This window comes from Melospiza georgiana, chromosome 2 (assembly GCF_028018845.1).
Source record: "Melospiza georgiana isolate bMelGeo1 chromosome 2, bMelGeo1.pri, whole genome shotgun sequence".
NCBI classification, from domain to species: domain Eukaryota; kingdom Metazoa; phylum Chordata; class Aves; order Passeriformes; family Passerellidae; genus Melospiza; species Melospiza georgiana.
Genome location: NC_080431.1, coordinates 103,574,986 through 103,602,829, shown reverse-complemented (window position 1 = coordinate 103,602,829; position 27,844 = coordinate 103,574,986). Strand labels below are relative to the sequence as shown.

The following is a 27,844-nucleotide window of genomic DNA, read 5'->3' as shown; positions in this document are numbered from 1 at the left end:
ACATTTCCCTCCATGACACTGAGTAGGAGCAGTAGTTCTTCCAATGTTACTTTTCACAGAATAACTAATCAAAAATTAAAATGAAGGCAGGAGGGAAATAGAAAAAAAATACAAACAAATCAAAAACCAAACCCAAATCACCAGGCTTTACAGGATCCTAAAATTCAGTGGTGGCTAGGGAAGTTGCCTGGGGTCCATTGTGGACAACACTACAAACATGTACCGGCTGAACATGTTATATAACTACAGATAAAAACAAGAAGTTGAGGTACATGTGGATGTAGAGATGTAGATGAAGAGAAATACAGAAAACCAGGATGTGTCAGCAGGGTGGTGCTTTCTTGTATGTGCTTGCTGCATGTCACATCTCACTGCCAGAGAATGACCTCCAAAGGTGAGTTTTGAAGAAAGCTGCTACACACTATTTGGTATATGGAAAACTGCCCCCATTAAAATTTGAAAAGAGTGAAGTTTGAAACTTCTCACTTGACTCAAGAAAGTTAACTTGTGGGACACAGAAAGAAGGCAAAGTCAAGTCCTTCTCCTATGTCACACATTTTTCAGGTAAATTCAAAATCAATAAAAAGATTTGTCCCCTTCACACATCAATAAATTCTTACTCCACAGTACCAGGGAAGTAATGAATTAGTTCTAAAAAAAGAGCTGTATTTTTTTATGAATAAGAACAATAGGCAGTTGCATGTTTGTGCAAACATACTTTGCAATGGAATTGGGATGTCAGCCATCAGGGTAGGAAGGGGAGCTGTGGCCCCAGGGAGGAGGCAGGAGGTTGGTGTGGGGTTTGTGTGAGCCTGGCACTGCTCACTCTGAAACTGCACCTCTCCTGGCTTACAGCAGCCAGGCTGGGGGCTGACACCCAAGCCAGAAGCTGCTCTTGCACTTGTGACTTAAACATGCAGGAGATTTTCTTTCTTTCTTGCTTCCCCAGCCCAAGGGGATGCAGACCACTCCCTCCTGTAGCCCTTGGCACCTGGCCTCCAAAGCTGGGGTGCTTGCCAGCTCCAGTGGGAACAGTGGCTGGGATGGAGAGTTTGCTAGCTGACTCAGGGCAAACATTATTAGTGGTCTTTGTAATTGCTTATAACCATTCTGTTTTCAACATGTGCTCAGACATGTCAGCTGACTACCAAATACATCCACAGCCAGAGAAACCCAGAGTGGGTTGGATAACAACATTCTTCCACCTGAAAGATCCTTTGCACCAGTACTTTTGCCTGCTTAGGCAATGGTTCCTGCTTTTTCATGAACATGCCCACTAAGGTTTTGACACTACATCCCACCATGAGATTGTTGTTTCCACATCCTCTCCACCCCAATAACATCCTTACAGCAGGACCTTTCATCCACCCAACACATGATGGGCTTGAAAATCTTGTTACACATGATACAGGATGAAAGGTGGTGATGATACAGCACAACCAGAACTGTTTGATGTTTAAATTGCTGGCATCAAAGGGCATAAGGCCAGCATTAAAACATTTCTGAAGTAAGTGGGACAAGAAGCTGGGTGTATCAACCCATTCTCTGGCCATGATTTGACTGTGAGGTAAACAAATTTAATTGGGAAGGAGAGGAAATGCAGAACAGCAGCAGTTTTATCTGGCTTTTCAACCCTCACATTTGTGTATGGAAACCATAGCCACGAGAAGAAATAAATAAAAGCAACTGCAGAATTAAGGTTTTATGCAGGCAGACAAGTTAAAAAAAAACCTACTAAGCACAGTTTTCTTTAGACCATCATATATCAAAGAGGGCATCAAATATTTATTCTTCTAATTTTATATACAGCCCTTAACTAGAGGCGTTTTTCTTGTCTTTCCCTACTTTGCCAGAATCACACTGAGACAAAATAACCTATCTGCCTATGTAGTTTTGGGGTAATTCTACCTCCCAAGTTTATCTGGAGAGGTTTGTCATAGATTCATGAATTCCTGAATTAGCAAAGGAAAAATGTCCCAACCTGTTCATAGTGAAAACCAATCTTTTAGGAAACAAAGCAATTGATTTAATTCTTAATTTTTACAGAGAGCCATCTCATTATAAATACCAGTGTGACAAACTAATGCTAATTATTTTGGTTGTACTTTGTCTCTCAATGGTATCTAGTTCAAAGTAACAGCTGAAAAGTACATGATAATTTCTTTAATATATTTAGACACTATAATACATGTGGGTTTGCATTTATATGTATGCATGGTCTTGATCTATCAATAAGAAATGCTGGGCTGTACTGAGAATAAAACAGAGCCACGCACATCTTCTGGTATTTTTGTAGAAATTTTTGTTTTCTCCTTTGTTAACTGTAATATATACAGAAAATATAGCAAGAAATCAATTGACTTGCCATTTTGTTAAAAAAAATTAGAATGACGATCTAACACACACAAACAATCCACATGTTTAAAACAAAGGAGAAAAGCATTGAAAATTAATATTTTGGAAGGAAAATCTACTAATGGGTAATGTTATTTAAGGCTAGGCTACTGTACTGCTGTTACAGATCTATCACTCAGCTCTTACTGAGACATAAGAGTGTCAGGCCAGAGAATACATCGTGTTGACTTCTGCTGAATTGAAACCCAGACCATTATCAGGGTGGTAAATGGTTTTGGTTTTTACCTTTTTTTCTTTTATATATTGTCTGTATTCTTTACACATATATTTGTAGCTTCTTATTGTAGCTTAGCTTCAGCATTTCCCTAGGCAGGAAAACAAAACAAGTTCCTGGATCCCTATGCTGTCTTGGTTGTCCTTAGAAACCAAGGTTGAAAACAGCTTTTTGAGACATATTTTTGTAAACAGGGCCTGGTCCCCACTGAAGGTGGGGAGAATTTAGAAGGTACTAGAACTGGGGGGATTACTTTACCAGGTCAGTTGCTAATTGCAGGGCTCTTGTCAGATATGCCAATTTACAAAATCTATAAAAATTGTACACACGTCACACAGGGCATGCATGTTCAGTGTTTTCCACCAAACCAGCTGTGCACCTGAGGATCCTTATATAAAAGATTTATATAAAACCCTTTTTATCACCCTAACTGTGTCTGGCTCATATTTTTAGGACCAGAGAAAAAGGCATCAATGGTACAACCACATTTCTGACAGCCCCAGGACTGAGGGCCTGATGCAGCTGCTTGGCACTGCACAGAGAAGTAACCAGACACACTTTGCTCCTTTCTATCAATAGATATTGCAAGGTAAAAGTCAATAATATGTGAGTGGCCAACAGTTCAAGGATGCATCTCATAGTCCAGCAACACACTCCTGCACATAGGGTTATTTAAATGCACAAGGGTAAAATTGACATGCTGCACTTCAATACGACATAAATCACCCCACCAGCCACCAAGATCACCAAACAGCAAGGAAAAAAATACTGAGACAAAAAAATAAAAAAACTAGAGGTTTACTAGAACAATTCAGGAAACTGAAAGCTTTGATTAACTTTGATAACAGATCATCTGTAAGTGATCACATAAAAACATAGGGGAACTTTTCACTACACTTTTCTTATTTCCAGATTTGACAACCTTTCCTCTTCTTCCAGGACAGATTATTAAATTTTTAAAATTCCATACAGGTATTAACTAATAGCAACTGGAAATATAATAGTTGAAGATGATTGTTCAGTGCACAGAATAAGTGGAAATGCTGGTATCTCAGAGCTATTCTAAGCTACCTACATAATTCCTGGGTGATCTTTGCCCTGTTTCCCAAAAGTTAATTAAAAAAATCTGCAAGTTTATCTTCCAAGAGAGCTTCTTCTCAATGTTTTGAATAACTGTACTTTCTATCACACTGTACCCACAGGATGATGTTATTTACATTCATTTTTGGTTTCATTTTGTAGCACTGTTTTGCTGGGATGCACTGTACCATCCCAGTGCTTCTGATTTTGTAATCTTTTGTTAAGAAAAGATTACACACACTTGCTTATGTAATATACTAATATGACACATTTGGGTACAAAGGCATGCAAAATTCACCACAAACATGAAAATGTCTCCCTGTGCTCCTCCACCGTGGCAGATGGAATGCAGAAACTTTCCCTCTTCCCATGCACAATAAGAACTGATAGGCACTTGTAGCACCTACCTGAATAAAAGTCATAGGCCAGGCCTGAAAACTGCAGGATTATGGAGAATTTACTTCAGTTTTCCAGTTAAAAACCAGATACCCAGATTTGAAAATATTAATATGACTTTTGATAAGAGACTTTAAATATCAGAGCTCAAGTCAAATTCAGTCTTGCTACCTTGTCTTTTTTAAATGCAAATTTAAGCAGTGGGTTGGTTTCTTTTATTTTATAGATATAATTGCTTTACACAAAGGGAAAAATGAGCATTTTATATGAAGGAACCATCTTTTATGAGAAATGGAATTTAATATCTATGACCACTATACAGGTTATGCTAACATGAAAAGAAAGATGAGGCTTGATGTACAAGCCCTATGCAAATAAGGCCATCATACATCTGAAAACATTAGGAATGATCAGGCTTGTTTTTAAGAAAGCAGACTTTTGGAGCAGTGATTTTGGAGCTCTCAGTCATCCAGGGAATATTTGCCACTATCAGAATAGAACTACCCATCTTTTTAGAAGGTGCCATGTCAAACTGTACAGTAGATAGCTCCTATATCTCCAGCTTAAATCTACAGCAGTTATATTTGTCAGGAGTAACCACTGAGCTGTGAATACTTATTTTTATAAGCATAACAGATTTAACTTTTGTCAGCTTTAATTAATCCCAGATACAAAAGCTCCTTAAGTACATCTTATTTACCGTGACTTACCTCACGTCTGTAAACTAAGTGAAAAACACTAGAAAAATACAAATTGTGCTTTAAATGGTTTGAAGTTGAGAAATTATATAGCAATGAACTAATTTAAGAAGCCAAATGTATGCAGGTTTAAAACAATTCCTTTTCCATAACGAGAAATAGAGGAGAACTTTCTGTCCAAGTTGCTAATGGAGACAATTTAAAATATTCCTTTCTTACAGTAACAGCAGTGGAAACTACTTAGCTCTTTTCATTTCCCACGGGATGAATATTGACTGAGTAATTACAGCTATAATCTCTTCAGTCTCTTTACAAAAGTTTTCTGCAGAATTATGTCATTAAGACAGAGCTTACTGTATGTAACCTGCCTATAATTCAATTGTGCTTAATGGCTCCGACCTACTTAATTTTACCCATTTTCCTTTGTATTTGGAATTTCATTAATGTTTTGTCATAGGAGTTTATGAAATAGATGACAAACTGAACATAAAATTTTAATTTATCTATTTATAAAGATACTGACTTAATGGTATAACCACAGGAAACACCCAGATGCCTATGAAGAATCAAAAACCTTTTAGAGAAAAAAACCCTATTTTTAAATTTAAATTTTATGTCTTAAGCACTGTGAAAAACTGTATTTTTAAAATCTGTGTCTGAAGCATAATTCGCTCGTCACTGCCCTCCCTCCAAACAAATGAGCCAATCTTATACATATTTACAATATTTAATAAAGATGTCCAAACCAGTGAAAGTTTTCACATAAATGTTTCAGCACTTAAAATTAAAGAGAAGCATTTAATTTGCTCTCAGCTAAGACAGTAAAATTAAATGGAAACATAACAGCCTTCTGCAGAAAGAATGCATTAAACCATTTCTCTCTGTGGGGAAAGGCAGTATCTCAATATGATTAACAAACCCAAATTTAATTCAAGTAGTTACTAACTCTACTAATTTAAATGCTTAAATGTTTGCTGCCTGACTGATAAATAATCAGCTTCTTTTGGATTCTGCATTAGTGTGTTTTACCAAATCCTTGAAGGTTATTCAGTAGGGTTTTCTATCATTTCTTTGGCTACATACATTAAGGAAGCTAAATACATGTGAAATCTACCAACTATAAGTACCTTAAAAATAGTACACATTTACAGATTATACAGGAATCAGAGTGCAAATATCAAGAGAGAATTGTTGTCAAGGACTAAGTTACTTACAACATCCATTTTTACATCCCAAACAGAAGGCTGTGGACAAAAAAAAATTGCAATTCTTAGATTCAGAAATCTCTTCGAAGAGCTTCTTGATCACCTAAAAATGCCTCAAACTGAACCACTGCTTCATGTATTAATGTTATCACTTTTAATTATAACCTGCAGTATCTGCCTCCTCTTTTTTTCTTTTGAAGAATATAGAAGTTCAGAAACTGCTCATATAAAGAACAGATATACTGGTTGTATTCCCATATGGAATTATAATGACTTTAGATTCTTTTATGTCTTCTGAAGATATTTTTGTAAGCAAAATATGAAAGCAGAAATCCATGTCAGTCCTCCAAAAGAGCTTTGGGTTATAGTGATTTTGTGAAAATGTTTAATTTTCTTCTTGCAGCATTTCTTCTATTTCTTTATCCCAGTTTTCATCACGCTTTTCTGATTCTGTCACCACCTCATACTCTTGAAGCTCTTGTTGTAATTCCTTTTCCCAATCAGCAGTTTCTTCTAAAAGAGAAAAAAAGATGTGTAAGAATTTAACAGATAATATTGTATGTTGCTTATTTATATAAAACTAGGTATATTTGCACTGAATCTCTCTTATATCCTCTAAACTTTATGGACTATTCTCCTTAGAAACAAAAGGAACTTCAGAAATTTCACCTTCTTATTGATCACAAATAGGAAGGTGAAATTTCTGAAGTTCCTTTTTAAAAAATTAAATATTTTAATTAATTAATATATGCATACTATAAATATTATTATTAATTATTATTATTAATTAATATATGCATACTATAATAAAGATATGAACAGCAAATACACAGCTAAGTCATTATGAGTGTCCCTTTGCAAGATCATTTTCTACAATCTTTCACTCTACTTTCAACTGAATCTCCCTTTACAATTTTAAATTCCCATTAAAAAAAATAAAGTTTGTAAAAGTGTGGATATACTGTTACAGAAAAAAAGAAATCAAGTCAAATACTGTGGCTGGTTTAAAACAAAAAAGGTACTCTCCTCACTATCATTTTAAACACTCTTCTCACTAGCTAGGCAAGCTCATTTAATCAGGGTTAAAGGTAATCATATTTCATACTTCAGGGCAAAAAATTAGTCAGAAGGCATTCCTGTGTTGCTAATCTCTGTTTCAATTAGCTCTGCCTATCATAGGCAGGAGTGTGGGGGAGGAGAGGGTGTTCACGTGCTACACACTGGCTGGTGCTTCAGCCTGGTACGCAATTCCAGAGTCCAAATCAGCTCAGGCCAGCTGAGATTGCTCTGAACAAGTAACACATTAATGACCTATTAAAACACTTTAATCAAAGAGCAAGATGCAAGAAAATCCAAAGCACATTCTAAGCAAATTCTGCAAATTTTGTGATAAGCATCTGCATATAAAAGTGTTGTCAAAGTAAATTATCTATGGCCAGAGTCACATCTTCACAGGCTGTTTTTATGCTCTTTACACTGATACTAGTTCTTCTGAATTATTTTAATTAATAAGCTTCACTTAATTTCTTATCATAATTCTCAAACTATTTGTTAACTTTTAAGTGTTCCAAATGCCTATAAACCTTTATAGGGAGAAGCCTGAATCTTCAAACTCATAGTCTGGTGCAAAAGTTGCCTTTTTAGCTGGTGCCAAAAGAAGAAAACAGAGCCTGACTTTCAAATACTGTACTTTACCTACAAGGATGTCAATTAAAGAAAACAATTCACATGCAGAAGAACCTATGAAAGAGAAAGGAGGAGATAAAAAGAAAAAATACCCCACACTCACTTTCATCAAAGAGTGACCTAAAAGTGTTAAGTTCTTTGGATTTAAAGCCCTCACAGTTAATATTCTATTTAAGATGTGGTTTGACCATGGCAAAAATGATCATTAATTTCTGCAATATCTCATTGAAGGTTGTTTCGTACACTTTTGAAAAAATGTTCACAGATCTACTTTTCTAAATTGAATTACAGCCTTTTTTTCTTTTAAATCAACCTGTCTTAGAATTGCTGTATGTAAGATACAGAGGTAATAGTAGCTTTACCTTCTACTATTGAAGTCTCTTTCTTTTTGTCCAGCACTAGTTGTTCCATTTCTTTTCTTAGATCTTCTTGATTCAGGTTACAGGTATCAAAAGCATCACTCACAAATTCTGATACACCTGGACTTGTGGAAATCTCTTCCTCATCCTGCAACAAGACACTTCAGTACAAACTTACCAGACAGAGTAAAAAAAGTCACCAATACATACTTCCATTTATGTGACTGCTTTTAACTAGAGTTGGCAAAAGCCAAGCACATTACTTTCACAACTATTTTTCTTTACTGGCTAATTTTCCTTACATGTATTTTTGTACAAACAAAAATGTTAGATAGCTGTACTGAAAATTATTTGGTTTACATTCTAGGCTTTTTGTGTTGTCATAACAACTTTAATTCTGAGTTTGTAATCTTCAGAAACAATAATAAACTCCAGAGTGGTTTAGAACAGGACTTAAACATTAAAAATTTGATCACAATTCAGTAACACCAAAGTAAGATTAAGAGAGGACAGTTCTTTGGAAATCTTTGCATGCTGCATATTATTGGCAAGTGAATGCACAGCTCTGTTTCTGCCAAGAGTGTTCTCTGGCACAAATTTTACAATCCAGAAATAAACAAAGGTCATTTTGTGTCTAAGGTAAAGGCTTTTGCAGTACCCAGCAAAAGTGAAATAGAACAGTGTTAATATTGCAATGCATCATTTAGATTCCTTATACTTCAGCCTGACTACTGCTTGAAGAGTTGGACAGAACATGGCACACAAATATATTTTTATGAAAGTACTGCTCATGTCTCAATGCAATGCTAACCTTCTACTCCCAAACGTTTTAGAAATTTCACTCTTGACAGTAAAATCACATCATAATGTGCAGGGAAATATTCTTCAGATAAATACTGTTTCTGCTACTAAAAATGAGTTTCAAGATTATATGCTGAAAATTATCATCACAGCAAAGCAGCAGCAGGTTAGGGCTGTCAGATACTATATTATTATGGTTTCATAGCAGAGCTTAGTCAAAAAGATGATAATTACTTATTAAGGAACAGTTTCATGTACTAAGTCCCAGATAAAATAAAACAGCATTTTTACCTCTTGTGATTTTATTTGAGGCTTTATCGTAACAGGTGGTGTTTTTGGCCGTACTGTTTCTGTCAAGGGAAAAAAATGGTAGATAACATTTAAATATTTAAAAATCTAATTTAATTTGCATAGCTGTTAAGTATACAAGGAAATACTGTATTTTAAGGAATCCTTGTGGTTAAAGGCTGAATTTAGCCACAGGTGAACCATTTTCAAAAACAAAGCAAAACAATTTTCTATTGTTAATCAAGACAAATTTAGCAAGCCATTTCCTCATTATGGCTCCAAACTTAATAGACAGGATCCCTCTGACCCTCAAAAGGACATCCCAAGATCTTTAAAGTCACAAGTGCATAAACTTGTAAGTTTAAAACTTAAACTCACAAAGTTCAGTCAGTGTCTATCACAGAAGTTTTCAAACTCCCATGGCTGGGTTCTACTGCTGACATAGGTGCCAGTTAGCTCTTGGGCAGACCAGACTGCCCATGTACTATGCACAACCCTAAGGGCACATGGGAACAGTGCTCTGCAGCCTTACCTTTCACACAGGCAAAGGAAGTCACTGAGAAACAAACCCTACAAGCTGGTCTCAGTTTCCTAAGAAAACTTGGTGTGTATTCTGTATTTAGAGCATGGTGCTAGGAAGACAATGACTGTTTACAAGCAAGGTTAGATCTTTTCCCTGGCAGGTAAAGGAATGCCCCAGCTTTTTCTCTCTCAGGGAAGAGGAGTTACAATGAAGAGCCAGGTGGCTGCAAGAACAGTTAACATTCAGGGGAGGCTGTGGTAGTGGTCAAGTGCTTGCTTAGCAGTTCTCTGCTTAAACATGCAAAGCAGCTCTGAGCTTGCAGCTCTGCTTTCTACAGGGTGCCCAGCTGGATCCTTCCTGCTAACTCAGCAATTTCTCATTCTTTGTGTTTAATTTTTAAAATTAAGGTCAGTTTTAATTAAAATCATTCCCTAATTGGTAGCTGTCCCTGCTTTTATAGCTCATCTACTCAATGCCCACTGCTCTGTCCCATCTTCTCTCTTTCTTCCACTTTCCTGTCTCCAGAGAGTCTCACTGCACCCAACACTGCAGCCAAAGAGGCTCCAGCATTCCCTGCCAGAGGAAGCTGTAGGACATGGCAGTAACTGCTGCTCAAGAGAGGGGCCTCAGACCCCCCTGCTGCTCTAGTGCAGGTGGGACACAGCTGCTCTGCCCTGGCCATGTCCCCATCAGGTGTGACTGATGTACCATTGGCACCATTCTGGACTACAGGCCTGCCATCATCTCCTCCATTGCAGTGTGCTCTCATCCCAAGGTGACTTACTCCCTAATTACAGAGCTGCTAATACCTAGAGAAGGGCTGGAATTTGGCATTTTGTTATAGGTCTTATATGGTCTTTACACTAGAATGTGCAATTTCTTCCATTTGTCTCTTCTCTTTTCCTTTCCCATCAACCGTGCTTATTTAACTTTCTGAAAATAGCAGCTAAGGAGGAGACACAAAAATGGAAGGCTAACAATTCTATTTTATAGACACTCAGCTCTAAGAAGAAACCCTGAACATTATGAAGAATTAGCAAGAGGCAATTACTTCCAGTTTTAGCCTCCAATTAGGGAAACCAACTTTCAAAAAATATCATGTATGATTCAGAGCTTGCCAAATCTATGCAATTTCTGAGTCAAACAAAACATGCATTTACTACAGTCTGGTACATCTATCTTTGCCATTACAGAACATGCAGTCATTAGGAAATCTATCTGCATATCCCATACTGGTGGTTTGAACTGTAGAAGAGCTGCAACAGGCCAAAAGACAATGGAGTTTTTTGGTTTTTTTAAAATGGAGATATGTTTTGCTTTAGCCACAACGGGAATTTTACTAGAATCCAGCAACTTTCTCTTTGACTGAATGGTACTTTCCAAGGGTTTGGGTGACTCAAACATAACATTTCTGTTGTTCAATAGGATCAGATGCAGTCTCTCCTGCAAAGCTGAGACACTTCAGTTAAAACAGCCACAGTTTTGGGACAGTAAACAACTGTCCTGAATAAAAGCAGTGGGAATTGGTGCCTCTTGGTCTACAGTATGGTCTGGAGTTGCCTGTTCTGTCAGCATTGCTTGGATGATGATGCTGACAGGACAGGCTACTGCAGAATCTACTCAGAGAAAATTCATTTTTCCACTCTATGTGGGGACCGTGCCTAGGCTGACACAGGCATACTGCAAACAAAACCTGTGAGAAGCATGAGACAAACTGACAACAAAGGCACGTGGGCAACATAGAAGCCCAGCTTTGTAATTCCATCTGTAGCCTCCCCTTCACCCCAAAGTTCTGCTCCTTGGATGGGCAGCTAAGGCCTGAGTAACCTCAGCTCAGACTGTGCACAAGATTACTTAAGCTGTGCAAAAGACCTGTGAAAAAGTCTGTAAAAAGAGTAAGAATGGTGACTCAAGAGAAAAATACCTATATGGAAAGATATATTCAAAGAGGAGGAAAAAGAAGTTAATTTGGCAGCAATCACCTGACTGAAAGTCAGGCCAGCAGTGTCAACAGGACATAACTATTACTGAACTTCATGGATGACAATTCATTGATATTGGGGATATGAGAACCATTCCAAGGTGCAGAAAAGGCTTTGCCCTTCTGCTCAATGCCTACCCAGCCTGCCAAGATCCTTCAGGTGCCTTACTGGGGTAGTGAGTGTATCTAGGTTAGGCTAAGATTTAATGAGCTACTGGTTATCTTTTGTGTTTCTGCCAATAACTAACTGCTTTATACTCTTTAAGCCACAGATACTCCTGCTTGCAGAATCTATTAACATGCAAAGAGGTGCAGTGGTTTGTAAGAGGGCCAGTAAGAATCACCAGTAGAAACTGATCAATGTAACTGAAGACAGCTTTGTTGAAGCAGCTTTTTCATCTCAAGGTTGAATCCCAGGGAGCCTCCTGGCCCCCTTTTTTTTCTGTTTCCACAATACATTATGGGCCTTTGCACACCCTGCACTCCACCACCACAGCAGTTCTACCCCTGTATCACTCACTAACTTCTGTTTGGCATGAGGGATGAGCAAAAGCCAAGAGCAATCCATATGCCAGCTAGCTGATCAAGTGAACCAAAGGTATCTCTCCTACTTCTTTCTGACAGGTAAAAAATCATACCTAAGACCACTAATGGTCATGACCTGTTATAAGCCAAGTACAACATTTCTCCTCTTGAGACTTCCACTCATCTAACAAAGTTGGCTGAAACTGGAAAACAGCTTAAAAGCACCAGGAGCCTTCTCTTCCCCAGCCTACACAAAAACACCAAGTATGGTGAGAGAAGCCTTGATTTAATAGGCAATCCAGGATAAAAATGTGATAGCAACCTGATGTATGCAGTGAACATTTATTGATGCCTAAAGATTTTTTTTTTTTAATAAATTTGTAGCTTTGCACATTTTTAATAAACAGCTGTATAGTTTCTAGCACTTTCTTACACTTCAGAACACTAATTACCCTTTCTCACATATTATGCCAGATTCTTGAAATTGCTTGGTCTTATTTTCAAGAAGAAAGAGTTTCTAACAAGGACATCCTGGTTTGCACTAGCACCTGGGCTGAAATAATAAGATACTTTGTAGATGTAACACCATATAGGGCTAAGAATCCTTGGAGGGGCTCCAATGGGGCAGATCCAAGGGTGGGTTACAGGGCAACTGTTCTCCTATTTGATGTACTTGCTAACATTATAATTAATTAAACTTATAAAAACTGTGAAAATTTGATGCTGCACATACATATAGGTATTATGTGTGCAACTGAAAGCTTTCAATAAAAGATTGCTCTTTATGTTATCAATTTTAATACTGTTTGAAAAATGTTTCTTCTCTCTTTTACTGAATGAAAAATTCTTTCTTTCTGATTTTAGACAACAGCATTACACTGAGTGAATGAACTGTGCTAAAACAAATGTTTCCCATACCTTTCAGTTCACTGTCCTCTTCTCTGCCTTTGCCCTCCTCCTTTCCTGCTGCTTGCTGTTGAGCTGCAAGCGCTGTGAGTTGTGCAGACTGTTTAATTAGGGACACCCTGTAGAAATAATTTCTCCAGAACACCTCTTCCTTTACACTAGAGAGAACAAACACATTTTTATTATTACATTTGGAATATGGTTCCTTTTACCATCTAGCAGTGAAATAAAATTAAGTATGCAGAGAAGAGGAATAGACATAGCTGATATTTAAGAAAAATCTTAAAAAAGAAATTTCTGACATTAACACATTCTAAGAAGTCTATCATTTAGAAGTTCCTGATCTCTCAATTTGCAATTGAATTGAACCTACAATAGTAATGTTATAACTCTAGATAAAGCTTAACAATATGCAGTAATATATGGTATGGAAAACTATTCTGGTGCTCCATTTCTCCTGACAAATTATGCAAACAAACCCAACAAGCCAAAAAACTCCGTTCTCTTCCCCTCTAAGCCAAACCCTCTATTATTGTCAAACTATAATTGTCTACATCTTCCCTAGACATCTGGTGGAACTGGAACATCTGTGGTGGCAGAAGCCAATCCCAGATTGCAGCAGTACTACTTCACTATCTGCACATCCTTCAGCACATCCACAGAACTTATAGTAACCAGAAACTGCCATCTTGGAAATGACTAGCTCTGGTAAGTGGTAGACTATCCCCTACCTCAGGTAACATTTCCCTCTGAAATTCCTCCAGCAAGAAAGACAAGATCCAATTTTAACCCATAGGCAACAGAAGGCAGAAATGGCAAGAGCTGTGGGGAGGAACTCGTGTAGGCTGAGAAAGAATGAAGTTACCTTCACACCTATTCAGGCAAACAGTGACTGAGACTAAGAACAGGCAAAACAAATATTAAGCAATGTTGTAGAAAAGGCAAGGCTAGCATGACCAGAGGCTGAAGACAATATGGGAGCATCAGAGAATATGGGCAGATCTTCAGAACTAACAACAGAGAAGAAGGTAAACAGAATGAGGAGCTGGGAAGGTTTATAAAAGGAGAAGTGTTGCAGACATCTTTTATGAAAAATCCTTTCCTTAGGATTTTTCCTCCTGAGAAGCTGAGAGGCCTCAGGAACAAAATGTAAACATTGATTATCTGCTGCTGTGGAATGCAACAGGTGCATCTGTGATTGGCCCATGTTGGTTGTTTCTAATTAATGGCCAATGACAGCCCAGCTGGCTCAGACAGAGAGTCCGAGACAGAGCCTTTGTTATCATTCTTTTCTATTCTACTCTTAGCTAGCCTTCAGATGAAATCCTCTCTTCTATTCTTTTAGTATAGTTTTAATGTAATATATATAATAAAATAATAAATCAAGCCTTCTGAAACATGGAGTCAGATCCTCATCTCTTCCCTCAAACTAAGACCCCTGTGAACACCGTCATAGAGGAGATTTAAGACAGAAAATGTTGCAAGGAAAGATTTTCTTTCCATTTTCATCCTTAGACAAGGAGACTAATGTTGGGAACTCTACCTTAAATAGAAAGATGAGTTGAGAAATAAGTCTGGGACTGGACACGGAATAACAGCTCCAGAATAAAGCTCTGCAACACAGCTTTTCCCATTTCCTATCCAAATCCAGTTTTTCTTGCTTGCATTGCTGCTTTTTTGTGACACATTCTATTACCATTTCTCCAGGGGCAGTCTCTATCTGTAATCACCTGTATGGGATATCAGTTACACCAACAGATCTGAACATTCTGCTTGTTGCCTCTACCTTTCTTTGGAGGAAAAAAAAAATCATAAAATTTAGCACACTGGACATAGTAATACTGAGGACCTCTCCCATACTTAAGTCAACACGTCCTTACTAGTTCTGTCTCACAAACACTTTTTTTCTTACCTCAAATTGCAAATTGCACTGCAATGCACGTGCAATATTGCATGTCTTAGACACTAGCATAAAAATATATGTACACAATATATGTATATTGGAAGAACATAAAGACTGAAGGAAGTGAAAGGAATAAAGAATAATTTATGAGTATTTACAGACACATTAAAAGCATGATGGTACAGTTACCAGAAGAAATTACTTACTGTTTGGGAACAAGGTCAAACCTCATCCTATTGAGAAGCTCATCTTCTTGTAACATGACCAGTGCAACAGGGTACATTTGATCAAAGTCAAAATGAAACTGCACACCTGCTGGGGGATCCCGCAGAAAATTCCGTTTATCCTTTGAAGAACATATTTATAGCCATTAAATGATATCAGAAAAAGGACACCATAGTTCACACACAAGAGCAGTAAAGCAATCTGTAAAGCCTTTATAAAAATAAAAACCATATTGAGAATCTGCTTGGGTCAAGTTGAAAATGATAGAACTATTTACTCTTGCACATGATTCATGTGGTGACAGACATATTAAAAGTAGGACACGTAAAACACACGTAAAAGCACATCATTTAATAAACTTACTTAAAAAACCCAGTAGTTTAAATTTCTCCACGAATCTTACAAATTAAATCTCCAAATTACAAATCTCCAAATCTTACAGAAAATTAAATACTTACTGCAGATAAAGCCAGTATTTGTTGTTGAATTGTCTCTTCTTCATTGCTGTCTACCCAGGGAGGCACTGCTGCTTCTATTATTGAAAACAGGAAGATAATTGTATGTAAATTACTTGGAAAAAACCTCACTCCAAATAACAGACCTTACATAAGGTAACAGTGTTATGAATTACAACCTGTTATACACTGAGTAAGTCTACTCCAGTTCAGCTGGTCATTATTGTTATTGCCAATACTTTCAAAATAGTTCTTTGGGCTGTACAGAAAGGAAAATAAACTATTGTAGATGTATAGATATTTATCAATCTCTTCACTGCCAATGCAAATTCAGCCTACAGAGACAATTTGATGCATCTGTAGCAGATAAATAACTCTTATGCCCTTAAACTAATAAAACAGCACTTATTTGCCTGTGCAGCTGATATCAGCAAGATCTTTCACCCACATGGATCCACATCAGATGCTGATCCTTCTTTCAGTCAGGCCACCTGTCACTCCTCCTTCGGCCAATCTAGCTCCCTATTTTCATGAAGCTTTTAGAAATAGATTAAGAGAATCCCAAGTTTACTAACAGACAAAATGACAGAAATACAGACAACACAATCCCATAAATAATCTTGCAAGAAGAAACCAAACTAACATACTAATTAAAAACACCATGAAAAATTTTATCACAATCTATTAAAACCAGCTCACTTTAAAGATTAACAGAGACACTACATACTCAAACTGTCAGAAATTATTGCATTCAGGTAACATAAAAAAAAATAAAAGTCAATGATGAAACACAATGTGAGAAAACTTTGCTAGCATGGTGATCTTTGAGTTTATTTCACAAAGCAGAATTTGGTTAAAAAGCAAATCTAAGCCAACTACATAACGTAACACTAACCTCACTTAAAAATACAATCTTCCTATTCCACCACAAGCATTAAGTTCTGTCATAATGTATTTAATGAAATAGTGTTTTGATAGATTAGTTTTAGATACAGCTCAATTATCCAGCTTTCAGCAAGGTTTCACTTATGTGATGCTAGACATCATCAAAAAAAGCATACATTACCTGATTTTTTGGTTTGCTGCTCTTGGACAAATTTCTTCTGTTCCTTCTGAAAATCTCCAATAATTGTCTAAAACAAAAAATAGGGAAGCACAATTAAAAGAAAATTAAAAATCAATCTTCTTTAAACTTTTGATTTTGCATTTAAAACTATTGTGTATGCTTTCAAGATTATATTTATAGTTTTATCAATTTCAGGAAACAAGGGAAGAAAATAAGGAAAATCTTAGCTGATAATTTGAACACGGGCATATCCACGTATTGTCTTGTCTAAAACAGAGCCAACACAGACTGTTTAGACTTATTTAAACATGTTTTTAAAGCACTAACATGTAGAGATACTCTTGGCCTTACAGCAGTTTCAAGAGTTGCCTAAGAAATACATCCATGGCAAGAAACTGGACTTTCAAAACTGTAAAGCTGCATTTCAGAACACCTGCTTAGCTGAAACAAAATAGCTTCTCCACTTATGTTGTTGACAATTTTTCATTTTAAAAAATCTTGTTTAGAAATATTCTACATTGAAATTTGAATTTAAAAAATGGAGAATGGTCTCAGAATTTGGTATGCCATAATCTAGAGCTAAGAATGCAAATGTTCTGTGGTTGAAAGGAGAAACAAAAAAGATGAAGCTAGAAACTAATACCTAAACCACTCTCAAAAATACAACTTTTATGTGGTGATATAATTATGGATTAACAAGTTGCCAAGAAGCACAGAAGTCTTCAAGCTAAATCCTGATAAATTCCTTACTTCTTTTTTTCTTCAGTGACCCAGTTTAAGATTACTATCAGTGAGAGACCTACAGTAGTGTCAGTTATACAAACAGATTATTGTGGTTCCTTCTGCTTTAAAATTATGTTAATTTTTTTCTACTTATGGAATAAAATAATTTATATGGTATAAGAAGAAAGCTTTGTGATGATACAGATATAATCCTGTTTCTCCTGTATGTAATACTGATTAATTGAAACAGGGAATTCATATTACTTTAAAACATTTAGAAAAAAGAAAATTGTATTTTTGGTACAAAATATACTGTAGGTAGTTGGCTACAGTTTCTTAGGAGCATTATTATTAGTGTATTAAATTAACAAATAACCTTGTTAATTGATTTTCCCCCTTTGATGTAGATCAAAATTACATTACAGACTCTGATGTTACTGTAGAAGAAAATAGACCTCTGCTATAATTATACAGACAAGTGCCTATGAAATCTGAAGACAAAAAGTAAAATGTGATCACAATAGAAATTAATTTGATGCCATTTGATGGAAGACAACCTGAAAACTAATTCTGTCAAGAAATAGGATTCTGTTGTATTAAACAATAAACAGGCAATGCTGTAGTTCCCCAGAAGGGCTGTCTGAGAGACAGGAGCAGGAAAGGGGTTTGCTGTGTCAGACACTCCTGGATGCACAGTCCTGCTGGGATGGTTTTGACCAGTTCCCTTTCCCTTCCCTTCCCTTCCCAGATACTCTCAACAGCAAACACAGAACACTTCATGGCACTTATTGCTGCCTTTTTCTTTTTTTCTTCTCCTTCTGCCAGGTTTGTGGCTCGAAGCACTGGAAGAACACTTGATGGCACAAGTTAAGCAACTGGAGCTGACAGGAACAGAGAGGGCAAGAAGAGGGCAGGGTCAGGGTGGGGAGAAGAACAGGACAGTAACAAAGTGTTTCATTAGCTCACCGGTTCTTACAGAGCTGCACCTGTATAACCCCAGGTCCTAGGATACAATATATACAATGCCAAGCTAATTTTGACTTCTGCCTTTAAGGTGCAAGCTACCTCATTCCTTTTTCCAACTAAATAAGCTGAGGGGCAAAAAGAAACCAGTCCAGACATCTAGGGACAGACATTCTCCAAATGCCTGTCTCTAATTCTTCCAGCCCTCCCACCTATCAGCATTTTTCATATTTTCTTCTGATCTTTCTCCAGTCTATCAACATCCTAAGGGAAGTGAACAAACACGGTGCAGCACTGAGAAAAGCAGGGTGACCATTTTTTGGAAACTCTACCATGTATAAGCATTTCAGTCACATCATTCATCATGACAAGAGATGCACTGTATCTCTTGAAAGACATAATATCTAAAGACAGTTTAAGGAAATGTTATCAAATGCCAGATAGACCACATGTTGTAACAATGGTAAGCAAACAGATATTTCAGATCATGTGTCTAGAAATAAATTACCTTATCGATGATACTGTCAATTTTTCCTTCTTCTACAGACTTCTTTATTGTCTGGGCTGTTTCAGCAACAGACTCAGATATCTTTTTTGTAGCAGCAGAGGCAAAATTGAAGAGGTAACCTTTCACAGACAAAAATACAAAGACCTGAGAATAGATTTCTTTAGATCCAGTTCTTTTTCTACATTTATTTCATCTTCTCTTTAGACATTTGGATACTTACTTAAAAGTTTCTTTCAAAATAACTTAACCCAGCTTCTGGCCTACAAAAAACTCCTAAAATTCTATTTATCCTTTTCTTTATCAAACCTTTATCAAACATTGCTAAGATCCTTGAAATACTCCTTTCCAATGAGTTTTCTGAAGCAAAATGTCTTTCCTGATTTCATATAAGTATTTTGGAGGCATTAAGCCATAAAGTAACTTAGCCACAGTGTTAAAACATAATTATATGTTTTAAGAAAATCAACATGCTCAATAAATTCTTATAAACTGAGGCAGCAAATCCATGAAAAAATTCAGGCAGGTAACACCTTTAAAAGTCTTAGCATAGAAGCTTGTTCTTGATGTTTGCTCTTATCTATTTTGCATTGTCTTCCTCTAGGAAGCGAAAAGCACTGTGGCTCTGTTCACTTATTTTTCTGAGCCAAATTTTCTGAAAATATTCAGTGCCAGAACAGCAATGAAGACTATTCTCAAAGACTCACATTCTTTGTATTAGCAGTGCTGAAGTGATGAGAGGTGTCAGGGAAAGAGCTACATACACATAGCATGGCCATCTGCATTGTACTATTCTATTTTAATTAGGGAGAACAAACTTGCAAGAAAAAAGATGTATATCATAAACCTTCAGAAACCAGCTTAGAGACAAGTGATTTTAAGCCATTGGTGCTGTTTCTCAGCTAGCATGATGTCACAAGTACTTAATTATACCCAACTGGCTGCATTCCAACTGCAGTGCCTCAGTTGTAGTGCATACATTGTGTCAGTGCCACAGGAAATAAAATACTTGCAGAGGGATCTAGAGAGGAACTCCTAGGCAAACATCAATGGCATGAAATTTCACCATAAATTTCTGGAATACATGCTGGATTCTTCATGTGGAATGAATATAAATTGGGAGAGGAGTGTCTGGAGAGCAGCCCTGCAGAAAAGATCTGGGGGTGCTGCTTGGTCATCAGCTCAATAGGAGTCACATATTTCAGTTATTCCAGAAAATCACCTTTGACTTCTATACAGGGGGTTGTCAAAAAAAAAAAAAAAAAAAAAAAAAATCAAACAACTAACAAAAAAAATCCCCAAAACAAACAAACTCCACCAAAACCCAGGTCCTCTGTTTCAAACAAAAGACCACCCTCTTTCTCAAGAACTCTCAAAAAATCCAGTTTCTCTATGGGTTAAAAATGTAAAAAATAATCTTATAATAAAAAAAAAAAAGTTAAGAAAAGTTCCTTTAACACATGGTTGTTAGCCACTGGTAGAATGAGTTACTTTGGAACACTGATGTCACCTCTTGGAAAGCTGACTATGCTCTGTGGTAGATAAAATGTCCTCTTGTAACAATATCAGCAAATCAATACCAAAATATGCAGAGGTCTAGCCAAGCCTTAAGACAAATTTTTATATGTAACTTTCGCTTACAAGTCACAATGGTTGTAACCAAACATCCTTCAACTTACTGGCATCTTTTGTATCTGTTATCAGGCTTTATAACCCATCACATGATTTGGGTATAAAAAAAGGTAAAGTTCTACATTTTAGACATAGACACATACATTATTCCCCTTGTGAGAATAGAGGAAGCAGGAACCTACTGGACTGGTTACTCCCTACCAGCTTTTATTGGCTGTTTCATGTGTCCCTGGAACCTCTCCTCTCTGCAATTGTTTTAGGTGCAAAATGTGCAGAGGCATTTGCTGTCTGGTGACATTCTGGCACTATGGCACAAAGTGAACCCATGCTGAAGAGCAAAATGCTTTTTACTTCCATTAAGGGCAAATATTCTTTTGAACTAAGGTACCTGTGAAGTTGCAGAAGGGGTGGTACCTAGCCTTAGAAAAATAGGAAGAGTGGTGAAAATAACACTTTCAAATGACTAAGAAACCTACCTTCCATCTTACAAGTGTATGCCTGTACTAAGAATATGTATCTAGCAATACTTCTATTATTAGTTCACATTGGCAAAACGCTCATAATTTCTGTAATGTCATGATAACGAGCAAAAATAATGTCTATAAGGCTTCAGTTTTACCAGTAAAATTCTTTATCTGCCAGGACATTCTTTTTAAACAGCTACCCAGATTGTTGGCCATGCAGAGATTTCTAGGATTATGTGTTAAAACAGCAAGAAAGCCTTTCCACCACAATCTATTCTGGTGTCACAAACAACAGACCCATTGACCACTAAACCAAAATTTCATTTACAGAGCAAGTTATGGGATGGATCTTTATATAGATAATAGTCAATACTTATTCTTCCCCAGAAACTTTATCCTTCCTGAACAATCAGAGCGATCTGCAGATTGGAACAACCAGAGTCAGCAGCAGGTTAGTATCAATTTACCACAACAAGACAGGTATTTGACCAGACTACACCGACTGAATTGCTGCAGTTCTGGCTGCCCAAGACAATGGACAGTAAAGAACCAGCTCAGATTAACCTCTCAGATGATCCTGATCCACAATTTCAGAGCATCAATTAAAAAAAACCCAAAGCCCCTACCTTAAAAAAATCCTTTAGTAATGAGTATAGGTCTATATTGTGGATTGATTTTAACCAAGAATTCACTACAGTAAAGTAGGGATTTTACTTACAGCAAGTTACAGCTTTCCCCATCCCCGGCAGCGTTCAAGGCCAGGCTGGATGGGGCATTAAGCCTGGTCTAGCAAAAGGTGCCCATGGCAGGGGGGTTGGAATGCGATTATCTTTAAGGTCCTTTCCAACCCAAACCATTCAGTGATTTTAAGACTGCAGACATGTTCAACAAAATCATCAAATACTACAATTTTCCTATTAAAAAAATCGCAAATGCCCACAGTGCAATGCACGTAGTACATTACGTAGACAGATCTACTCTCTCTACACACAGACCTCCTCCCACAGTGCCAACACAACAGATACTTAAGAAACGCTCTGAAGGAGGCGATAATCGAAGGGCCCTTTGCAGCCTTGTTTCCTTAGCTCATATTTGAAAGCCGGCAGCCCCCACACACTCACTGCCGAATCCCTTGGCCTGGCTGAGCAGCGCCTCCGAGTCCCCCTGCAGCTCGCCCTGCTCCGGCTCCTGCCCGGCCGGCCCTGCCTCCTCCTCCTCTTCACGCTCCTGCTCGGCGGGGCCGCTCCTCTTGCCGGCGGGCAGCAGCTGCTCCTCGCCCGCCCGCTCCAGCCCCAGCCAGCTGCCCAGGCCGCGCAACATGGCTCAGGGGCGGCGGCGGCGCTCGGCCGGCCCGGCGCGGCTGCGGAACCGGGCGGCGCTGAGCGCGGCTTCCGCGTGCGCCACTTCCGCCGGGAGGCGGCGCCGCCAGGGGAGGGGCGGCGCGGGGCTCTCGGCACCTGAGGCACCGGGGAGTGCCCAGCGGGGCGGTCCCGACCGGGGTGTGCCCAGCGGGGCTGTCGCTGTCCCCGGCCCCCCGCGTGTTGCCGGGCTGTGGTGCTGCGAGGCGCGGTGCCTGCAGGAGCTGTGCCCCCGCCCCGGGCAGGTGCCGCCCCCGCCCCGCCGGGCTGGGCTCTCCCGCGGCGGGCTCTCCTGCTCTGCGCTGCCGGGCTCCGCTCGGAGCGGCCGCCTGTAACACCTGCGTAAGTCTGAGGCCTCTCCCTGCTCGGCCCGAGCGCTCCCGCCGTGCGGCGCGTCCGGGGCGCAGCGCCCACAAATCCCGGCTGGAGGCGGCGGCTCCTGTGGATAAGGCTGGACGGAGCTATTCGTGTGCCACTCCCCAGCAAAATGACTTCCTCCCTAACGCTATTTCCTTCATCTTTTACAAGTGTCTTCCCTGACCACCTGCGGTTCTCTTTACCTGTTTGAAGTAAACGCGTTTCCTGAAGCTGCTGGGATATCGCTGTTTTTGCTAAAATCACAGCAAAAATTTCATTTTGCTTTCTGTAAGCAAGATTTAAGGGTTCTGAAGTGGCGTGTACTCAAGATTTATACCGTTGTTGAAATTATCCCCCCTGTTTTCCTGAAAAGGGCTTTGAAAATGGCTTAGATGTTTATGATGTTAGTGTTGACAGCGAAGTTGGCTAAGTTTTGAAGGAATAGCCTGAAACAGAGGTAGTAGGGTCCAAGTATTAAAATCTTTGCTGTTAAAAGAATTACATATTAAAATTAAATGTCAAGGGAAAGTTAATCCTGGTGTTCCTTTTTCTCCTGAGTCAAATGTGTTTAATGGTTATGGTTGTCTTTTCAATCATATTGACAAGCAAATAGCTTATTAATTCCGATTACCAGAAACGTAACAGCGTTGATAACATGCCTTGTTACATTCCTGAACTCAGTCTCCTGAAGATCTAGGCCTTATTTATGTTACTTTAGTAAACAAAAAGAAGAATTAAAATGTTCATTAGGTATCTACTGCTTCATACCAGCAGCTGAAATACCACATTGCTTTGATTTATATTGAGGGTCATTAGATCAATTGCTGTTGCATGTTGTTTTGGGTGAATTGGGTATTTAAGTAAGGAAAGATTGGAAAGATTTTCTTGCCCCTAGAGTTCTTGCTTTATGGTGAGCCATGCTGTCACTGGTCAAAAATTGTTCAGTGCTTAGCCTCCACTGCCGCCTGAATGGAATGTGAATTTGTTTACAGATGAGATATGTGTCATCCTCTCTCAGATGGGTGGAAAAATGCAGCTTGTAGCTGTTTGCTAAAATATGTAAATAGTAAAAAGTTTTGTAGTACTTCTGTGGATTTGCCACCCAGCACCCCTTTCTATCTAGAAACATAAATTAATACCTCGGCTCTGTGTGTTCATCAGCCCCATCAGGACCTAGAGCATAAGATAAGAGTTTATCTTACAGATTGGTGTACAACCTGGGAGAGGTGAGTCCTGCTCCCAGGTTCCAGGATGGTCATTTTTACTGTATGTTGCATAAGGTCATTTCAATTTAGATCTTTGCAGATTGAGTCTGTGATCTTTCCAGACATGAATGTACATTCCTCAGAAGTAAATCTCTGTTGTTTTAGATTTCCAGCTCTAGGTGTGTGCATGTGTGCTGATTTTCCAATGAAGTACATCCTGGTAACTGGTGGTGTCATCTCGGGCATTGGCAAAGGGATCATTGCAAGCAGCGTTGGCACCATCCTGAAATCATGTGGTCTTCGTGTCACTGCAATCAAAATTGACCCTTACATAAACATAGATGCTGGAACCTTTTCCCCATATGAACATGGTATGAAGATAAGTGCTGTTCTCTTTCACATAAACATTTATATTTACAATAATGTGTTCTTTTTTTTTTTTTTTTAAAACCAAACACTAGTATGGTGTTTACAACTTGTTTTATCATTCTTTTGAAAGTTTATTGCTTACTCTGTGTTCTCAAGGACACTGTCTGCTCTAAGTTAAGAAACAGAAGCCTGTGTTTTTGAAGATACTGTTATGAGCAGATGCTTCCTTTCTCTAAAATCCCACTTTACTGGGAAAATCCTAGCTGTAAGACTTGTTCAGTTAATGCTGTCTTTAGTTCAACTTGATTAAAAACCCCTTTTAAACAGTGCTATGAAACTTACTTGAAACTTAAGTCCTTAAGAGCTACTTGAGAATGCTTTTCTCTGGGTATCAGGGCCTTCTAATGTAAGTGCCTTCATGAGAGTTAGCTTAAGTTCTCATTTTAGTAAAAAAAAAAATTATTCAAAAACATTAGTGAAGCTTAGAGAACCTAAGTTCATTAAAGTGGAGTGTTGTACTTTGGTGGAATATACATTCCTGTAGTCCATTTTTTTTTTCTGCATTAATCATGTAATTTGTTTTGCCATTGATTTTATTGGGTCATGGCAAAATATGTACAGTTTTCTGAAGAGCTTTCCAGCCTTACCTTAAGATCTAGTAAGGTGAGTTCAGAATTTAGAGACTCTTTAGAGGGCTGAGAAAAGTGTGAACCTGAAGGGTATTTTAAGTGGATTTTTCAGGGTCAGAAATAACCCTTGTTGTGGGCATGGATGGAACAACTGGTTCTGAAATGGTGATGATGTTTTAAGAAGCATTTTTCTTCATCATAACATTACTCCTGGTTGAAGCCTCAATCTTTAAAATAGATCCAATCAACGAGAATTTATAGTGAAACACTTTGAACATGTATAATAATTCATGCTTACAAAAGCATAGTTTTTCTCTCCTGCTGGTAAATGAATATTTTATTTGCTGCTGATTTATGATTCGTAGAGGTTGTTTTCTTCCAGTGAAGGATTACTCTGCTGCTGAAATGCTGTTAAATATTTATGTGGCTTAAATATTTTGGCAATGTAATTTTCATTTTATTTGCAAAACTATATGTATCTGAGGGATGGACATTAGATATAAAACTGACTTGGATATTAAGTCATACAGACTGACAATGCAGGTTGGGTTGCATTATGGACTTTATTGATATGTTGTTGTCATACATAATTTAATTTTTTTTCTTCTATTTTAAGATGTCTGTGGAATTCCTGCTGTGTGTTTCATAATTTCTGATTATTTTGTTGATTTTCTGCCTGTTTTTGCTTTCTTTTTCAGGTGAAGTTTTTGTATTGAATGATGGTGGAGAAGTTGACTTAGATTTGGGAAATTATGAGAGATTTTTGGACATCAGTCTCTATAAAGATAACAATATCACCACTGGAAAGATATATCAGCATGTCATTAATAAAGAAAGACATGGTGATTATCTGGGAAAAACCGTTCAAGGTAATATTTTTAATTTTGTATTTTTTTGTAATTTTAATTTTTAGTTTTTGTATTTTTAAATTTTAGTCCATTCAGTCTTCACAAAAGTGGGGATCAGCTAGAACAGGTTGCTTCTTGCTCTGCCACCTTCCTCCTTTCTCCCTTCCAAAAGATATGGGCATATTCCTGTAATGTTTGGCTTCTGGGCTCAAGGAAAGGGGAACTAGAGAAAGGACCTAGTAGTTTCTTCTTGGCTTTCTGTTCACTTAACCCCTTTTGCATGCAAAAATTAGTATATGGACCTAAAGTAAGCTGTGCTTGCCTCTTTGGTTTTGTTTTGTAGTTGTTCCACACATTACTGATGCAGTTCAGGAATGGGTAATGAATCAGGCAAAAGTTCCTGTGGATGATGACAAAAAAGAGCCACAAATCTGTGTAATTGAGGCAAGTATGGAACCTTTTAGGTTGTTTATCTACAGTGAACACAATGAGCTTCTTTGCTTTCTCTTTGCTCCTTACTGTAAAGGGGTCAGACTGAAGTTTTATGGAGAGCAGAAATTCAAAAACACTTCCTCTGTTCTTTGGTTTGGTCTGAAAGAGACAGGCATGGTCTTATCTCTACAGCTTCCATTTACTTGACTAAATCCACTCTAGAATACAGCTGAAATTGAGCTTCTTAAGAGTTCATTAAGTTAGAGAATTAAAGCAGTTACTGTAATGTGAACTGCCTATTCCAAGATCCAGATGTTTGACTGGAGCTTTATACTGTTAATAGTATTGAGAAAACTTGTGTAATACCTCAAATCTCCTGTGGTCTGTAGGAGAGCCTTTAAGAGCCTTTGTGGCTTCTGTAGAACTTCAAATGCTCATCTTGTTGCTTGTGGTCATGCTTAAAGGAATACATTTAAACAATGTGTAAGTTTGTGTCCCACTTTCTGATGTTATCTTTGGTGGCAACTTTGTTAATTACTGAACCTGCTGATGTTCTGCACGATGGAAACGAGGAGTTTGACCCACCCTTAGTAGGGCACTCAGACAGCTGGATGAAAGCCAGTATTTGCTAGTAGCACTATTACAGCAGAAAATACTGAAAAAAAGATTATAGTTGTGAATTTGACAGAACATCTCACAGATTTAATGCCAGAAGTGAGCTCTGCAATCAACAGTACCATAAACTTTGTGACCCAGCAGCAGAATTACTCAGTGTTTCTTATGCAGAAGAATCTGCCTTGATTGAGGCACACTTACCACTATACCTATAGATCTTTTTATGATGTTCACAGTAGGAATCAAATACTTAATTTAAAACAAATATGAAAAAGTAAATACAAAAGTTGCACAAAAACATTAATGAGAGATGGTCATATCAGTCCTTTAGCTACAGTTTTTTCAGGTTTTTTTCTGTTTTGGTTTGGAGGTTTTTTGTTTGTTTGTTTTTGTTACATTTATACCTCTAGCCTGACAAATATTTTTCTTTAGTACTCTAAAAATAATTGTAACATTTTTCCATTGTAAAATCCTGAAGGAGTTAGACTAAATGTGTGTGATGTACAAATATAGATGTCAGTTTTTCTGGAACAGAAATATGCAATTCTGTTGAAAACCACTTGGTGGCACAAAAAGATCATTCTGAAATACAACTATTTCATCAGACTTGTGTGCAAAGCTGCTTTATTCAGTGCTTAGTCTGCTATTGCTCCCTGTGTCCTTGAAAGGCATCTGATTTCTGTCTTTATAAATAAATTTCAGCATGGATTTAGTCTTGCATTTTGGTTTGATAATAAACAATTATTGGTGTTGGAAAGCTGTGATAATATTGAGAAATGTCTGTCTCTAGTTAATCACAAGTATTTTTTAATCTGACAGGAAATAAAGTTTTCCTGTACAAAAACCTTTGCATCAGTTTAACTATTGATTGCTGGTTCACCACTTTGAAGGCAGTGTGAGGCATGTATTATTCAGCAGCACCACACATCTTCCCCTGGGAAGCTTGTGTATTTGGTGGAAAGTGAACATAACAAAACTGGAAAATTGTTTAATGTTTTCCACAAGAAACAAACCGTGC

General features: G+C 37.8%; 2 protein-coding genes across 3 annotated transcripts in view; one reads left to right on the top strand and one right to left on the bottom strand.

Moving 5' to 3' along the window:
• Positions 1-3,412: 3,412 nt before the first annotated feature.
• Positions 3,413-22,359, bottom strand: SYAP1 (synapse associated protein 1). Its single transcript, XM_058045798.1, has 9 exons — positions 22,135-22,359; positions 18,921-19,039; positions 16,727-16,793; positions 15,664-15,737; positions 15,187-15,326; positions 13,090-13,235; positions 9,146-9,204; positions 8,057-8,201; positions 3,413-6,521 (listed from the first exon to the last, which is right to left on the bottom strand). Exons 1-9 carry the CDS (start codon positions 22,331-22,333, stop codon positions 6,394-6,396), a joined length of 1,077 nt encoding a protein of 358 aa, XP_057901781.1. The 5' UTR covers positions 22,334-22,359; the 3' UTR covers positions 3,413-6,393.
• A 302-nt stretch (positions 22,360-22,661) lies between these two features.
• Positions 22,662-27,844, top strand: part of CTPS2 (CTP synthase 2) — a 58,915-nt gene continuing 53,732 nt past the window's right edge. Inside the window, exons 1-4 of one of the 2 annotated variants that reach the window (XM_058018601.1) lie at positions 22,662-22,713; positions 24,099-24,304; positions 25,630-25,800; positions 26,123-26,223. In XM_058018601.1, the coding sequence (XP_057874584.1) occupies positions 24,121-24,304; positions 25,630-25,800; positions 26,123-26,223 (456 nt within the window). In that variant the 5' untranslated portion in view covers positions 22,662-22,713; positions 24,099-24,120. Of the gene's footprint in view, positions 22,714-22,941; positions 23,017-24,098; positions 24,305-25,629; positions 25,801-26,122; positions 26,224-27,844 lie in introns of those variants that run through there. The other variant, XM_058018603.1, reaches the window with a different exon arrangement.

What these genes read in the sequence shown, in the direction of transcription:
- SYAP1 (XM_058045798.1), bottom strand. Translation starts at nt 22,333, where the DNA reads ATGTTGCGCGGCCTGGGCAGCTGGCTGGGGCTGGAGCGGGCGGGCGAG. An exon ending in CCAGGCCAAGGGATTCGGCA is followed by an intron (nt 19,040 to 22,134) that starts GTGAGTGTGTGG and finishes TGTCTGTGAAAG; the next exon opens with GTTACCTCTTCAATTTTGCC. An exon ending in AGAGGACAGTGAACTGAAAG is followed by an intron (nt 9,205 to 13,089) that starts GTATGGGAAACA and finishes TTCCCTTGACAG; the next exon opens with AAACAGTACGGCCAAAAACA.